General features: G+C 45.7%; 5 protein-coding genes across 5 annotated transcripts; 3 read left to right on the forward strand and 2 right to left on the reverse strand.

The window, feature by feature from the left end:
• Positions 1 to 229: 229 nt before the first annotated feature.
• DFL_005912 (uncharacterized protein) lies at positions 230 to 3,129 on the forward strand (the record flags this gene model as incomplete). The annotated part of the gene is made up of 2 exons (XM_067635242.1): positions 230 to 739; positions 799 to 3,129. 2 exons carry the CDS (start codon positions 230 to 232, stop codon positions 3,127 to 3,129), a joined length of 2,841 nt encoding a protein of 946 aa, XP_067489691.1.
• Positions 3,130 to 3,725: 596 nt separating this feature from the next.
• On the forward strand, positions 3,726 to 6,737 carry DFL_005913 (uncharacterized protein; the record flags this gene model as incomplete). Its single annotated transcript, XM_067635243.1, has 4 exons — positions 3,726 to 4,150; positions 4,400 to 5,657; positions 5,741 to 6,058; positions 6,141 to 6,737. The coding sequence occupies 4 exons, from the start codon at positions 3,726 to 3,728 to the stop codon at positions 6,735 to 6,737; spliced, it is 2,598 nt and encodes an 865-aa protein (XP_067489692.1).
• A 770-nt stretch (positions 6,738 to 7,507) lies between these two features.
• Positions 7,508 to 8,204, forward strand: DFL_005914 (uncharacterized protein; the record flags this gene model as incomplete). Its single annotated transcript, XM_067635244.1, has 4 exons — positions 7,508 to 7,511; positions 7,585 to 7,722; positions 7,807 to 8,012; positions 8,121 to 8,204. 4 exons carry the CDS (start codon positions 7,508 to 7,510, stop codon positions 8,202 to 8,204), a joined length of 432 nt encoding a protein of 143 aa, XP_067489693.1.
• A 329-nt stretch (positions 8,205 to 8,533) lies between these two features.
• DFL_005915 (uncharacterized protein) lies at positions 8,534 to 9,174 on the reverse strand (the record flags this gene model as incomplete). The annotated part of the gene is made up of 3 exons (XM_067635245.1): positions 8,534 to 8,548; positions 8,607 to 8,842; positions 8,949 to 9,174. The coding sequence occupies 3 exons, from the start codon at positions 9,172 to 9,174 to the stop codon at positions 8,534 to 8,536; spliced, it is 477 nt and encodes a 158-aa protein (XP_067489694.1).
• A 1,033-nt stretch (positions 9,175 to 10,207) lies between these two features.
• Positions 10,208 to 14,860, reverse strand: DFL_005916 (uncharacterized protein; the record flags this gene model as incomplete). Its single annotated transcript, XM_067635246.1, has 8 exons — positions 10,208 to 10,329; positions 10,395 to 11,200; positions 11,257 to 13,635; positions 13,748 to 13,842; positions 13,928 to 13,968; positions 14,458 to 14,465; positions 14,699 to 14,774; positions 14,827 to 14,860. 8 exons carry the CDS (start codon positions 14,858 to 14,860, stop codon positions 10,208 to 10,210), a joined length of 3,561 nt encoding a protein of 1,186 aa, XP_067489695.1.
• Between the last annotated feature and the right edge of the window lie 1,037 nt (positions 14,861 to 15,897).

The raw sequence follows: 15,897 nt of genomic DNA on the forward strand, positions 1-15,897 counted from the left end.
AATGAAGCTTGAAGGTTGATGGAGAGTCGCGAGCTTAGTGGCGTCGAATGCCAAGAAATCCTTGTGCGGTCGCCAAAATTAAATCCACCAGCATGAAAAATTTCTGCGGCAGAAACTCTTAAAAAAGATAAACCCCCCGCGAATTGAATCAACGGTTCTATCGCAACTTCGGAGGGCCGAACAGTCTTACCTACGAAGTACTAACGGGTATCGCCCGCCCTATACTACAATGGCACCAGGTCGACGTGCCCGAGCTGCTTCTCCGGCTGCCAGCGAGAACGAATTCGACATAACTTCTGCCCTCACAGGCACAGTTTCATTCGATGACGACGATGACTTCGGATTTTCTGAGCCACCAAAGAAGCGTTTAAAATCACAGAAGACTCTCGATGCTACTTCTATTCTCGATTTAGATAAACCATCCGACAATGAATCCGATTCAGCAGACGATGATGACAAGTTCATCAAATCGCAGTTGGCATCTGCTAATCGAAAAACCTCGAATATCAAGTCAAAGTCGATCAAGAAGTCCGGGGGTTTCCAGTCGATGGGTTTAAACCTTCACCTGTTAAAGGCGATTCAACGGAAAGGGTTTTCGGTGCCTACTCCAATTCAGCGAAAAACTATACCATTGCTGTTGGAAGGGCAGGATGTCGTGGGTATGGCTAGAACAGGGTCCGGAAAGACCGCCGCTTTCGTTATCCCAATGATCGAGAAGTTGAAGGCACATTCTGCGAAGGTATTATTCCTCAAGATTTCAATTCATAAGACTAGCCTAACGTTGGCATTTCTAACTAGGTCGGTGCTCGAGCCCTCGTTATGTCGCCCTCTCGTGAACTCGCCCTACAAACCCTCAAAGTTGTCAAGGAACTCTCCCGTGGTACGGACCTAAAAGCTATTCTCCTCGTCGGTGGTGACAGTCTTGAAGACCAATTCTCGATGATGACTACAAATCCGGATATCATAATCGCCACACCCGGTCGTTTCCTACATTTGAAGGTGGAGATGGAGCTGGATCTTAGTAGTATGCAATATGTGGTTTTTGACGAGGCCGACCGATTGTTTGAGATGGGTTTTGCTGCCCAACTTGGAGAGATTTTACACGCTCTACCAGCAAGCCGACAGACTACACTCTTCTCTGCGACATTGCCGAAAAGTTTGGTAGAATTCGCAAAGGCTGGTTTGCACGAGCCGTCACTTGTGAGATTGGACGCAGACTCGAAGGTTTCAACGGAGCTAGAAAGTGTCTTCTTCACAGTTAAAACAGAGGAAAAAGAAGGTGCTCTACTCCAGATCCTACAAGATTTGATCCAGGTTCCCGTGACATCGTCGAGATCTGTCGAAAAGCAAGCTGAGGCAGAAGAAGATGGCAAGAAGAAACGAAAGCGTTTCGTAAATCTACCAAAGAATGAACTGTCTAATCCGCACTCTACGATTATATTTGCGAGTACGAAACATCATGTGGACTACCTCGCTAGTTTACTATCGGCATTCGGGTACGCTGTGTCGTACGTATACGGAACCCTAGATCAAGTCGCCCGAAGGAACCAAGTCGAGAAGTTCAGAACCGGCGAGTCGCAGATCCTAGTCGTCACAGATGTTGCCGCCAGAGGTATCGATATTCCTATGTTGTCAAATGTGATCAATTTCGACTTTCCACCCCAGCCTAAAGTCTTCGTCCATCGTGTTGGTCGAACAGCTAGAGCTGGAAGACGGGGTTGGGCGTACAGTCTCGTGAGGTTGGAGGACATGCCATATCTATTGGACCTCCAACTTTTCTTGGGTAGGAAATTGGTGACGGATGGTGCATCGGCTATCACCCAAGGCAAAAAGAAGGAGGAGTACGACTTTGCGAACGATGTGATCATAGGCGCTCTAAAACGAGACGCACTAGAAAGGTGTACGGAAGCTGTCACCCGGGTGGTTGATGCTAGCCACGATTTGACAGCTATGAAGCAGGTTGCAGGAAGAGGTGAGAAGCTGTACCAAAAGACAAAGGTAGCAGCGAGTACGGAGAGTGTCAAGAGGTCAAAGGAGATCGTGGGTGGGAAAGATTGGATGAGTGTCAATCCCATCTTTGCAGATGAGGTTGACAACCTGGAAATGGAAAAGGCGGATATGCTCAAGCGACTTTCAAACTACAGACCTCAAGAGACGGTTTTCGAGATCGGCCAACGAGGAATCAATAGGAGCGAGGGTGCGAGCATCATGAAGGCAAGAAGGGAAAAGATCAAGATCAAGCCGAAATATCAGGAAGATACCGAGATGCTCGATGTGCCAGCAGCGAAGCCTAGGGTACAGGCCGAGGATGACAAAGAAACTGGCAACAATGAATGGGAGGACATGGATGAAGATGTCCCAGAGAAGTCTGCGGTGGAAGTTAACATGTCTTCGGCTGACGAAGAAGAGCTCGAGACCGTCTTCAAAACCCAGAAATCGAAAAAATCGAAATCTAAGTCAAAATCTTTCCAGGATCCAGAACACTACATGGGCTACACGCCCTCTACGTCACTCGCTGAAGATCGCGGTTACAGCATTACAAACTCGTTCGCTGAAGCAGCTCGATCAGTCACAATGGATCTCGTCAATGATGACGGCACTGCGTTCGGCGAGCCTAGCAAACAAACTACCGGCATGCGCTGGGATGCCAAGGCGAAGAAATTCGTCAACCGCCGAAACGATGAAGACGGCTCACGCGGTGGTTCAAAACTCATCCGCGGCGAGTCCGGTCAAAAGATCGCTGCATCATTCAAGAGTGGCAGATTCGAGGGTTGGAAGAAAGCCAATAAGTTCTCCAGGATGCCCAGAGTTGGTGAAATGGAAAACACTGTTGGTGGTGGTATGGCAAACAAGAACGGATACCCCGTCGCTGGTGGTAAGATTGGTGGAAGGATGTTCCATAAAAGGGTGGCGGCACCGAAACAGGCGGATAAGGCGCGAGATGACTATCATGTGCGCAAGAAGAGAGTGGAAGAAGCTAAGGCTAAGGGTCTACATGGCAAGGGCTACGGAAAGAAATTGAATAGCGAGGTTAAGAGTAATATACAAATAGCGAAGGACAGGCGGTTGAAGGAGAAGAGAAGGGAGAAGAACGCTAGGCCCAGTCGGAAGGGGAAAGGGCGAAAGTAGATGTCGACTCCTCTTCGTGTGTATATTTAAGGCAACATCTAAACGAAATGATATACTTGCATTAGCGCTGCTCTTCGTTCATAAGTCCTTAACAAATCGAAGCCGAAGGTTCGAATTCTTTTAATAGTCTGTTAAGCGCCCACTAAGAAAACCCCAGTCTCGAGGGTCGTGGCATTTCCGTCAACGCAACGCAAAAAATGGGATTTCATAGGCGCCGACCATGAGACAGGCATTATGTGTATCAGGGGGACCCTCTGAAATGGCCACTCCGAGCAAGGCTCCAAGAAATTCTATAGAAAAGCTCCAACCCCACCCAAGCCTCATTTTTGGGCAATAAAATTCAGGGGGATCACAGAGACAGCTAGCCAGAATGGGGGGTTCAGTACTTAAAGCTGATATCCCAAGGCTTCCCCGCGCGAGTTCCAGCTAGCAGCACGACAACATTTTACGACTAAAACGACTAATTTCTTTCAATTCTTGTTCTCCTAGAAGCTGGACTATCGGGATCTTCTTAATTCTATCGTTTCTAATATCATTCTTTTTGTTCTTAAGATCTTAGTACATTTATAATCTTGGCCAGTAGTTAGTATCTAAAGATGGCGGAAGTACTAGGAACAGTCGCCAGTAGCCTCCAACTCGTCGACACAGCCTTGAAAATCGGACAAAATATCTATAAATTCGTTGAGAATATTAGATCTGCGCCTAAGAAAGTACAAACTTTCCGTAACGATCTAGATCAGACATTGGCTCTTCTTAAGGATATCCGAAGTTCCCTAGAAATCGCGAAAACAAAATACAACAATCTTGGAGATACAGCAAAGTTGGTCGAAAGCACACTGGAAGATTTCAATAGAGAGCTTGCGGAAAGTTCAATTACTGTGGAAACTCTCTATGCGCGGTCAAATTCATGGAAATCGAAGATGAAGATTGGGTTCAAGGGGGATGGTGAGTGGGTGCGGATCGATGATAGGATCAAGGTCCAATACAGCAGGCTGACTGCAGCGTCTGTGCAGTTGTCGAAGTATGCATGTAGTTTCTTACTTTTCAGTTTCCATTAATTCCGCAGGAGTTTGTAGTGTAGCCATAACTTTAGAAGTATCAGATATAACATCGGGTTCTCTAAAGTCTAGCAAAGGGTTTCGAATTTCTCTCAGTTTCTAAGTATGCACGGCCTGTTGATTTAGTTTGCAGGTTGATAGATACTTGAATTCATAAGCATTCAGTCGGATATATAGGTGTAAATACTAAAATAGAATAATTATTGATATAGCAAACTTGGACTGGAACACGGAGAACGGCTCAATGAAATCGGGACTAGTGTTACCGCAATTGGCATCGAAATCACCCAGAATGTTTCCGAACCCATCCAAGACATCCAAAAGGATGTCCAGAATATACGCACAACCAGCGATACCAGCATCCTCCTCATCCAGGAATCCATGGCTCTTCAAGTATCTCATATGAACAGAGTGGAAAAGCTCCACGGAGACCAATTCCAACGGATCAGTGAAATCCACGACACCGTTACTGCGAATCAAAATGAAAACGCTCAGGCTTTCGTGAGGATTGAAGATACTTGCAATTTTATTGCCCTTGAGCAGGGAAACCAAGCTTATGATATGCTCAATTTGGGTGAAAAGGTCGATGACCTCACCGACAGAGTTCGAAACCTGGCAGATGGACTTAAGAATGGCATGGATATAGCGGCAGTGGATATCGCAACTCAGTCGCAAGCTGTTCTAGATGGCCTTAAATCCTTAAACATTTCTTCAGGAGCGACAAGCCCAACCTCTGGACCAAAATCTAGAGACGAAAAACTGCAGCTAGAGAAAAGAAAAAGAAAGTTATCCTCAGCAGTCAGGTCGATCCTGCGATTGGCGGAGGACCCTTCGAAGTCGAAATTGATCAAAGGAGAGGATGCGGAAGACTATTTGGCTGCGGTACAAGAGCTGCTCGAAATTTTGCAAGACGATACCGATAGCGGACAGGACCTTAAACAGGAATTATCCATCATTGCGACGCAGCTCCTTGGAAGTAATTCATTGTATCTACAGCGCGCACCGGATGCAGCGATCACAAAGCGAATCCAAAATGCTGGGAATCGATCCGAAGACGTTCTATCATCCTTCGAGGCAGACGACGTCACCACCGAGAACTATCTGGTTCGGAAAACGGAAAATCTCGATAATGGGACCTTAGTATTGTCTTCCTCCAGCAAGAAGCGTTTTGCAGAGGATGAAAGTGAAGTTATCAGCAATAGAACAACAATGACTTTCAACCCAAATTTAGTGCAAGGTGAATCAAAACCGTCCTGGATCGTATCAATCTTGAACACTTTTGGGACCGAAGGCACAGTCTCTGTTCCATTGGTGATTCGAGTCCATAACCGCCGATTCTACGACCCAACGGATAAAACTTCACCCCGATGGCTAGCCGGATCCGGGGACATCAAAGGCCTACAACGGCTCTTTTCCTCTGGCATGGCCTCGATATACGATATTGATGAACACGGGAAGAGTCTACTGCACGTAAGTTTAATGACTTCAAAATATAGTAAGCGCTACTAAAGTTACATTTTTGTTCCATCTAACCAAGCTCCACTGGACACTAGTCAGCTGTGGATACATTTGGCTTCGGAGAGTCTATGAAAGAACAAATTGAAGCTCCGGGCTGCCTTGCAGTTTGCGAATTCCTGCTGTCACAGGGCTCCGATGCAAACTTTCTAGATGATAAAGATCGGACGCCTCTAAATGCTCTCGGCAGAAACATTTTTGATTTGCCTGCTAGTGCGAACTTACCAGATATCCACATCGCAAGCTCTGCGTTTTATCGATTGCTTGAGGCTGGCATTTCGAATAAAACTTCACCCTTTGGACCGGAGAGAGCAATTGCAACTTTAGTTCGTGGTCTAGCCAACGGATCTGCATATGTAAGCCCCACCACTCACTATCGGTGCTTATAATTAGATACCTAATGCATAAAAACTGTATTCTGACTTCATTTCGAGATAGTTTTTTGACAAGTTTCTGTCTCGATTGAATGAAACAGATTTTGATATCAACTGTTACTCCGGGTGTAACAATGCAATCATGCTGGATCTCCCTACTGTTACAGTGGGAAATCCGACATCGTTCTCAAAGAACTGTGACATCGCAATCAAACATGGCGCAGATATCAAAGCCAGAACATGGAACACTGAGGAATCATGCTTGCATGTTCTCCTACATGCTATCAAACCCACCCCCGGCGATTTGTTCGTGAAGTCCGAAAGTTCTTGGCTCAGCTACAAAAACTATTTACTCAGGACCTACAAGAGCAGACTCCAGGAGGTTTTAAGGCTGGGTGCGGATATTTATGCCAAGGATGAGAAGTATCTTGAGTGGACTGACGGTAGAAATATTGGTTTCACTGTCACGAGGGATGTCTATGCGCATGAGGTCCAAGACACCTGGTGGAGTTGCCTTGCTGATGCGAAACTTGGATACTCAAAGGAAGAAGTGATCGCGCGGGAAGCAGAGGAACTGGGTACCTCAAAGGAAGAGTATGAGCGTTATCTGGAAAGTCTCTCTAGGATAACATTTGAGAAACGACAAAAACTATTTACGTGAGCTGTATGGAATTAATGAATCTGCGTCGACGTCTGTCTGTAGATAGCTTTGCATATTTGTCGGTTAAGTATTTCAAGACTTAGTACTCGAGTACTATAATCATGCCTGGTTGTTTGTATGTTAATGTTATGCCTACCATCATCCTTGCTTCTATGGCTCTCTTTAGCTTATCTAGCTATAATGATGAAATTAAAAAAAATTCTAGAATTCGAGCTAAATACTATAAACTACAGCTATCCTAATATATACCTAGACGATGTTTGAATCTAGAGCTTTTGGGCATTGGGAATATTTTTGACAGGACATCATATAGAGTGTTTGGGGGCCCGCGTTTTAGTTGATTCGAAAGTTGTATTGGAGCAAATTCAGTTTCCCCTACGGCATCTTATCATCCAGTTGATCGCTCGAGACCTAGATTTAGAATCGGATATCGGGAAAATCATGTCGCACAACTGGTTACGAGACTAGTCGCACAAGGCCAATTCCTATTACAAAATCCAACACGGAGATCATTGCCCAGCAGGGATTGACCTGGGTCTGCTAGCACCATGCGTGCCAAGCCTTATCCGAGCTATAAACTCCTCCCGCAAAAAAAAAAAGTGGAAGATGGAAAGACTCAGAACTCTCCAAGTTCTAGCGAATCGAATACCGAAAGGATCGCGATACACTCTCTATGACATATTGATATACATATACTGTCCATATTTCGTTCCACCCCCTTTGGTCAGAAAATTTTCTCTATATAACATTTTTCTTCAGTAAAGAGTAAAATGGGTAAGTTACTCATATATCCGACGTGTTCAAACCGCTTTGGCTAGTAGCGCTAATGTTCTTCGTCAATATGTAGGTTCAATTCTTATTCCACATTTAAAGACCGGCTGGCACGTTGACCAAGCCATTATGTCCGAAGAGGAGCGTCTAGTGGTTATCCGGTTCGGCAAGGATGGTGACCAGGACTGCATGAAGATGGACGAAACACTATTTAGTACGTCACCGCCTCCATTGCCCGCCAGGGGCGAATTCCCGATTGTATCTATTCCCCAGCTAACTCAGTAATATTTCCAAACAGAGGTTGCCGAACGAGTCAAAAACTACGCTGTAATCTACGTCTGCGATATAGAACAGGTTCCGGACTTCAACACCATGTACGAATTATACGACAATGTCACCGTCATGTTTTTCTTCCGGAATAAACATATGATGTGTGATTTTGGGACGGGTAACAACAATAAATTGAATTGGGTATTAGAAGATAAACAGGAGTTGATTGATATTGTAAGTTCTTGCTTTCTTATACTTTCCCTTTTTTTTATTTTTAAAGAAAGGAGACTTCGGGTGGAATTAAAGAGGAGTTTCAACTGACTTTGATCATTTTTAAATTAGATCGAAACAATCTACCGCGGGGCGAAGAAAGGACGTGGGTTGGTCATCAGTCCGAAAGACTACAGTACCCGTCACAGATATTAAGCTATATTTCACCATTTTATTCGATACCATTGGCGGATCGATACCATACCGAAATTTCCCATGCATTTTAGCCCAGGGCGTCATGATTTTGGATTCATTTGAATATTTTTTTCGGAAGTTTTATGTGCTGGTGTTCAATTTGATCTAGTTTATATCTTGTACGAGTATTTATCTCCTAGGATGGGTATCACGGGCAATATGAGGAACATCCTAAATCTCCTATAGTTTCTATCGTCTTCTATGCTATCATACATAAACTAATCTCGTTATATCCCCGCATTGATGATATGCTTAACCACGGACATCTACCGTTATAACTCCGACCACACCTAATAACCATTCAACTATCACAAATCACCATCAGCAAAGAAATCTACTGGGAAGGGTTAAAAAAAAACTTACAATCTTAGCCATCCCCATCCACTCCTCAACGCCCTTGACCACCCCATCCTGTGTCCCATCCACCGCAACCTCATGCCCCCAAACCATAATATCTCCAAAAGAAGCCTTAGTCGTCCACTCGACACTTTCTTCAATACCACCATCTTCTTCTGCGTTATTATCTTGATACAACGTCTCCCTCTTCTGGTTTCCCGTGGGCGGTGGATTTGAAGCACTACCCGCGTCTAGGACACATCCTATACAAATATATGAATTTATCAGTATATATTGGTCACACCTTAAATTTCTTTACCTAAAAAGATGCTATATTATCGAGCTACTGGTATAAAAAATTATTTTTACCTTGATACCCATCAGGAACAACCAATTTCGTCCCAATTAATTTTCTGCCACGAAAATACGACTTGTGTGTTTCGACGCTCGCGTTGTCACCTGGATTGGCCGGTTGGGTTGTCGGATTCCATAGCTGACGCGAGGAGGATGCAGGGCCTGTATATTTTATCCTACAAGGCAGGACATTGGCTTTCGAAAGCGCCTCCGAGGATGTTGGTTTCTTGATCGATATCATTTTTAGATGCTAGCACACGAAGATATGTTAGGTACTGTAGGGGATTTGATCGAAGTTTTGTCCAGAGGCGTGTCTGCGTGCAGGGGTTCTCTGCAGGGGTTCGCCTTCTCAGCTAATGCAACAAAGTAAAATAGATAGCACATCGGTATTTTAAGTCACGATTATACGGATTTCTAGATAATTTTTAATGTTCAATTCCCATTGCTTTCCACTCCCACCATAGTATGCACATCCTGACGAGAGTATGGTAGTTTACTCCCACCGTCCATCACTAAGAATACATACGAGTGATCGGCCATGCCGTACTCCTAAACGCTGAAATAAAACAGAAAAAAATGGGAAATTGTCAGAGCTTAAGAGAGTAGAGGTGACGTTCTGTAAGTGAGGTAGGACAAGACCCTCCTCTAAAACGGGTGATTGAGATGAAAGATAGAGGTTGGAAGTGCGAAGTTGTAAAGAAAAAAATACTTCGGCATGGTATGGAAACATACTTTCTCGAAATCAGGACAATCATAAACTCGAGACCGATGTTATAAAAATCCCACATGTTGCTAGCTTGATGATAGCAAAATGGGGGAAATTGATAAATCGAAGCTGTGATGTCCGCGAATTAGGGGGCAACTATCTCTGTAGAGAAGAAAGGAAGAAGGAAAAAAAATAATTTCGAAACAAAAACCCAGCATAAAAAGAATCTTGTGTACCCTTGAACCGGAAAACCCATCGCTGATAAACAGAAATAGCAAAGGGAACAGAGCTGGCTAAAGCAATCAATCATACCGTTAGATGAAAAAGAAGAGAAAAGGAGGTTTGAGGTAATGGCCGGGAAGAGCCAGTGATCATGAGGACTGTATGGGTAAGTAATGGGTGAGATAAATCTTGACCAGTTGTAGCAACTGGCCACGTATTTTCCAGTGTCGGTGAAAGAAGACGAGATCGAGAGCAAACGGTAGAGGAAAGAGCTGAAAGAAATTAGGAGCAATCGCTGTGTTTGATTGTGCGACAAAACGCCAGCTCAGACCCTGCCTTGCCCTGCCTAAGAACTAAAGCCTCTGAAACCAGCGACGAGCTTGTTCTTTTTCTCTTTCTTTTCTCTCTTCTCCTGTTTCCCCCTTTCTTTCTCTTCTTTTTCCTTTTTACCAATATTTTGGACCCCACCTGCAAACACGAGGTTAGCATCAATGAAAGAAAGAAAGAAGGAAAAATCGGAGATAGTTACGTACCACGTCCGCGAACACGAACCTCGGACTGAGGTTTGATCTTGGGCCGCCTGTCATTGCCCGAGCCAGTCGATGTAATACTATTACTAAGCGAGATCGCATCGTCATGGCTGGCAGAAGATGAAGGAGCAAGCGAAGGCCGTGCCTGGCTCGACACAGGGGGTGGTGAGTAAACACTAGGACTCATGTCGTCTTGTGATGACATCGCAGGAGAGTAAGGGCCGTGGGTTTGGAGTGCCTGGAGGTGTCGCTGTTGAACGGGAGACGGGCGACGGTCATGTTGCTGAGGGATAGGGAATTGAGCAAGGTTTGGAGAAGGGTATGACTGATTGTGCATAGAAGCCTCATGGTGTTGCTGTGAAGGGCTAGCATAAGACGGGCCAGCGTGGGGCGAAGGGTAATCCTGAAAAGTGCGGGCCTTATGAGTATTTACTTCCATGATATGCTTCTGGCCATTAAAGTCACGATCGACGACTTGGTGCTCGCGGGGAGGATATCTAGCCGTGGGGTCGGTCTCCAGGTGAAGAATGGGGGTCACCTCCTGGTAGCTGGACTGATGGTGGTGGTTACGGGTAGAAGGGAGCTTGTCCAATTCTGTAGCGGCCTGCAGTTCGATGTATTTGATTTCTAAGTCCGTGTAGCGTACGAGCAATTGGTTGTATGCCTTTTTCATAGCAGCTAGATGAGATGCGTTTGCGTGCAGGGCTGAATCTATCATTGCCTGCATCGGGGCTGACGGGTTTTGGATCCTCTCATCCTGTGCGGCGGCCAATTTATTCTGCAGGTCACCAATGCGCTCCTCGTAAACCCTAAAAGGCCCGTTAGTTATATGTCAAATGTCATACTTCAAGCAGTTTAGAGTCACCTCTTCATTTTTTCACGCTCGGCTTCGCGAGATTTAAGTCTCAATTTAATCTTCTCGACTTGGGTGTTAGCTGCTCTTTCAATTTCTTTGTAGGCTTCGATGCTCTCTTCCGTAAACTTTAACTCTTTGAGCTTCTTGTTCAACTGTTCGTTCTGAAGTTTCAAGTGATTAAGCTCGACCAAATTCTGCTCTACAGCTTGCATTCTCTGACGCGATTGCAACTCCTTTGCTTCGGTCTCAACAACAAGCTTTCTGAGCTGAGTAGCTTCAGCACGAGAATTTGTGAGTTGAGATTTGACTGACTCCTCTTCCTCCTTCCAAATCTTCTTTTCCTCCCTAAGCTTTTGGATGCGACTGTTCAACTCAGCTTCCCATTTGCGAGAATCGAGTTTGGTTTTGATACCTTCCTCTCGGAGTTTCTGATAAGCCTTCTGTACTTCATCGATCTTACGCTTCAGATTCTTATTTGTCTGGATAAGATTGTTGGTTTCCGCCTCGATAGATGCATCTTTAATGTGCTTGCGCTGAAGCGCGCCGATGTGAGCGAGATGCTGTTGTTTAAGGTACCTCTCGAAGTTTAGATCGTTCTTAAGTATAATGTTTTCTCGCTGAAGGTACGCGATCTTACTCTGCGCATCTGTGGCTGCAGGCTTCAAAGCAGGAGATTGTATCTTATCGTTGAGGTTTAATGACTGTACATAGGCACTCAGTCGCGGAGATGAGGGATCGTGGGCTGCGAGAGCCCCGGTAAGAGAAGTGGCAGAGTCGTTAACCTTGCCACCCTTGAGGGTTCCATGCAATTGCACCATATCCTGCAATCTGTCTTCGCTAAAGTTAGGGATTAGAGGAAGTGGACCAGCTGGTGGTAAAGTCGGACTGTCAAGGCCGTGCGGATCAACTGGTTTAACCCCAGGGGTGCTACTTCGAGAGGAACGTCTGTTGCCATTGGCTGTTACCCTCAATCGGTGATTATCCATGCCGATGCCTTCGTCCTCGGAGGTATCGCGCTGGGATCCATCACCGAGCAGGCTTTCGACTGGAATATCCTCAGTTGGAACAAGCGCTCCAGGAATTTCTGAGTGGCTAGAAGGTTCCTCGTAGGTGTATGCGTTGGGGATAGTAAGCCCGACACATTGTGCGACGACATCCGACGGTTCGGACTTCATCCATCTAGCTTTGTCCGTAAGCTCCTTCTCCTCAGTAAGGGTAAAGAAGTTCCCATGTAAAAGATGCCTTTGGCGATGTGGTTCGCTTCTCTGACGGATCAGATGATCGTCGAACTCTACATCCTCGAACCCCTTGATACGTTCCCGATCCAATGTCTTGTACGGTTCTTTAATGAACGACATGAAATTCATCGGGTACATCCCGTATAAAAATGTGAAGAATTCGCTGACATCAGGTGGTGTTGAAGTAGCTGTTGGAAAGGATGTTTCTAATTTCTGCCACTCGTTTTCACCAAAGGAGATGGTAGATCGGCTATCATCCATGAAATCATCATCATCGTTCTTCTCGGGGAGAATGCCGTATTGGTTCCAGCACAGCAAACGGGCGTAGATGGCGAAGAGTCGAGGAAGAAACGGAGCAAGGGCGTTCGGAATGTGTGGCATAAACATGATCAGGGTGGACAAAGCCAGCGATATGACAGTCGTAGATGTATCCATCTGAAGGCAGAGAAGGAGGTGATCGAGAACCGGTGTTTCAAGAATCTGATAGAGATGTGGTCCCTGCATCTTGACAAAACTCGAGAGTAGTCCTAGGATTTGAAGACGAGTTTCTTTGTTGACAATGTAACCATCGGCAGCCTTCAAAAACGCCTTTGCTCGTCGTTTCCCGAAGGAGAGTAGAATATCCTCAACGTTGATTCCCATCAATTTATTCTGATCCCCTTTCGGTGAATTCTCATTTCGTTCGGAATGAAGATTGACCGTCTCGATATACTTTTGGAAAAGCAGGCCAGTGAATATGTCAGAGACCTCCTTAAGGTCCCCGTGGATATCCTCATCCTCGTCATAGATCAGCATTTTGAGAACCAATTGTCTAGCATCTGTGACAGCGGTCTTAGTGCTCTCCAGGTTTTTCATTGTCGGCTCCAATAAACAGTCCCACCAAACCATCATCCTGTCTCGACCTCGTAAGGCAGGTTTCAGCTCTCCGAGGATTCCGATAAAGGTGAGCTGACGGTCCTTGTGGCCCTGGACCTTTGTCGAGTGGATTGCGAGCAACTCATCACTAAGACGCTGCTGGTCACCCTCGTCATCATCAACATGTCGATCAAGGAAGGCTTGTATCGTCGTACTGAGGTCATCTGGTAGGGGGTACGGGGAAGGTGTAGCCGTGACGGTGGTGGTGACCGCACGTAAGAGATCTTTGAGCGAACTACATCATCGTAGAACGAAAGAAGTTGGTCAGCAAACCCATTCCGTCCATCAAATCGCCAATGATATCCGGGTCACCGGCATCATTGGAACGGGACACAGAAGGTACAAACCCGGTAGACATGATTGAAACGGTTCTCCGGTGACCGCGGGGAAGCTCAAGAGCCCCCGGTCGTTTCGCTGAAGCTCGGTTGCTGGGTGGTCGGTGCTGCCGATGTAGTTAGCCGCAGAACCCCATGCCCATCGCCATGTACCACCAAGGGCCGACCAGGATTAGATCGCACAAGACCTACATTGCTACAGCGATTCGGGACGAAGGCGAACCCGCCGGTAACTATAGATGAATCGGTACTAGATTACCCCCACAGGGCCCTTGAAGTTTGTGGAGGAGTATCTGCTGGGATGGAGGAGGATGAGGTTAGCTGGTTGATGTGGCAGAAAATGTTTCGAGCTTGCCTGGGTTTCGAGGTGCACCCTAGTTTCGATGAAGTAATGTCGCAGCGACCCAAGCTAAGCTGCGGGAACTTCAACGACAACAGTGCAACACGATTGATGTCGGGAGTCGGTGTAATAGTCTGACATAGGGAACAAAGGGAACTGGAGTATATAAACCAATTCTGTTTTGAGGAACTAGGCCGGATCAAATTAATGTTCGGAGTTTTTGAGACCCCCAGTTATTTGGGGGGTGCATGGTGTTACCAACGTTAAAATTGGCGAGCTAGTTGTTCGCCGATGATACTATAATTCAGAGAAATTAGCAGGGAAGAAGTTAAACTTAAACTTACAGAACCGAGATATACCAATAATATGTATATCTAGCTACGTGGATACCTAGCGGGCGGGGGTGAGAGTTAGAAAAAGGGACTTGATAGGGAGGTTGAGGTTCAATTGGTAGAAAGAAAGTTTGCAGCTTCGAAGTTTTGTTCTTAGGCAACGACGAGGGCCATAGTGAATGGGAGGAAACCAAAGCTAAAGCCAAGAGACGCCGCTTTCTTTTAATAGGACGCCTTCCTGCCCGCGCCATTTCGCATACATAGCAGATAAGAGACGGACTTATAGCGTACCGATCGGTCAATCGGGTGTAAATTGTGAGGGTTATAAAAACAAGTAAGGGACCACGAAAGTGTCTGTAGATTGTTTCTAGAGGGGAGAAGTTTGGTCTTTAGACAGATATCCTAATTGTCTCCCTTACTCAGCGTAACTAAACCACCACGGTCCTTCGACATCATGACTACAGCATGCAGGTTACTTATCTTAACCCAAACACACTAGATGTGTCCCTGCAAAGCGCAGGTACGGGAAAACCTCAACCGTCCCTGGCCTGGGCGTCACTTTGTCAGCAACCAGGGTCCCGCAAACGGCAATTCGCGAGAATCCCATGCCATGGCCATGGGTTGCGAAGTAGTCTCGAAGCACGTTTTGGCGGAATTAACCGACAGTCTGGACAATTGCATGTATTCGACCAGATCGAGTCTACCTTCGTAGTACAGAAATATTAAATGCATTGCATCCGTGTGTATTCGAATCCAAGCTTCCATTCGATACAGGTACGACACAGGATCCGACATCTTCCTGCATGATCGGTTTCTAACTAGCTAATTGCATTCCAAAGGTAGATTACTGCTTATCAGGGTGCATTTGGACCCATTTCAACTGCATGATATCACTGGCCCGCCCCTGGCATTGCCGAAAACTGCCATCTGCCTTCCAAAAACGCAATATCGAGCCCCTAGGTTGTCGGTACCTACCTCTGATATCTAGACCTGAGAACACTTCATCCTCTCGAGTGTAGATATGGGACTCGGTAAAGTCTGCCTGCGGTTCTTAATTTCATAAAATTATGGCTGCCTGTAACGCTGAGAACCAATTATTATAGTACGCCGATCTATAAATTCATTTCACTGCCGGAACCACGGCTAGTTTATCAACCTTTCCAACATCGAATTTGTCCTTTTAAGCCAGATCCCCACTCTGTGTTGACAGTGAATGCCCCCCAACTATACTTTTAAAAAAAAAAAAAATTTAAAAAATCAGTACTTCGAAAGAATTTACAATTGACGGTAGACGTTGTTTTGTTTAATGTGATATCAGAAATCGTTAACAGTACTCCGATAAAGAAGGAAGAAACCGTTGGGGATGCACGTTGGATTCCGAATGTCGCACTCACCCAAGTATCCTGCTTATATCAACCAGCATTCGCACCTGCCGCTCCACATTTTTCTTCGCAATTAAACCACCCCTCAGTGCTGCAGCTTGTTAGAAT

Source organism: Arthrobotrys flagrans, assembly GCF_004000055.1.
Source record: "Arthrobotrys flagrans strain CBS H-5679 chromosome Unknown unitig_9, whole genome shotgun sequence".
Taxonomy (NCBI): Eukaryota; Fungi; Ascomycota; class Orbiliomycetes; order Orbiliales; family Orbiliaceae; genus Arthrobotrys; species Arthrobotrys flagrans.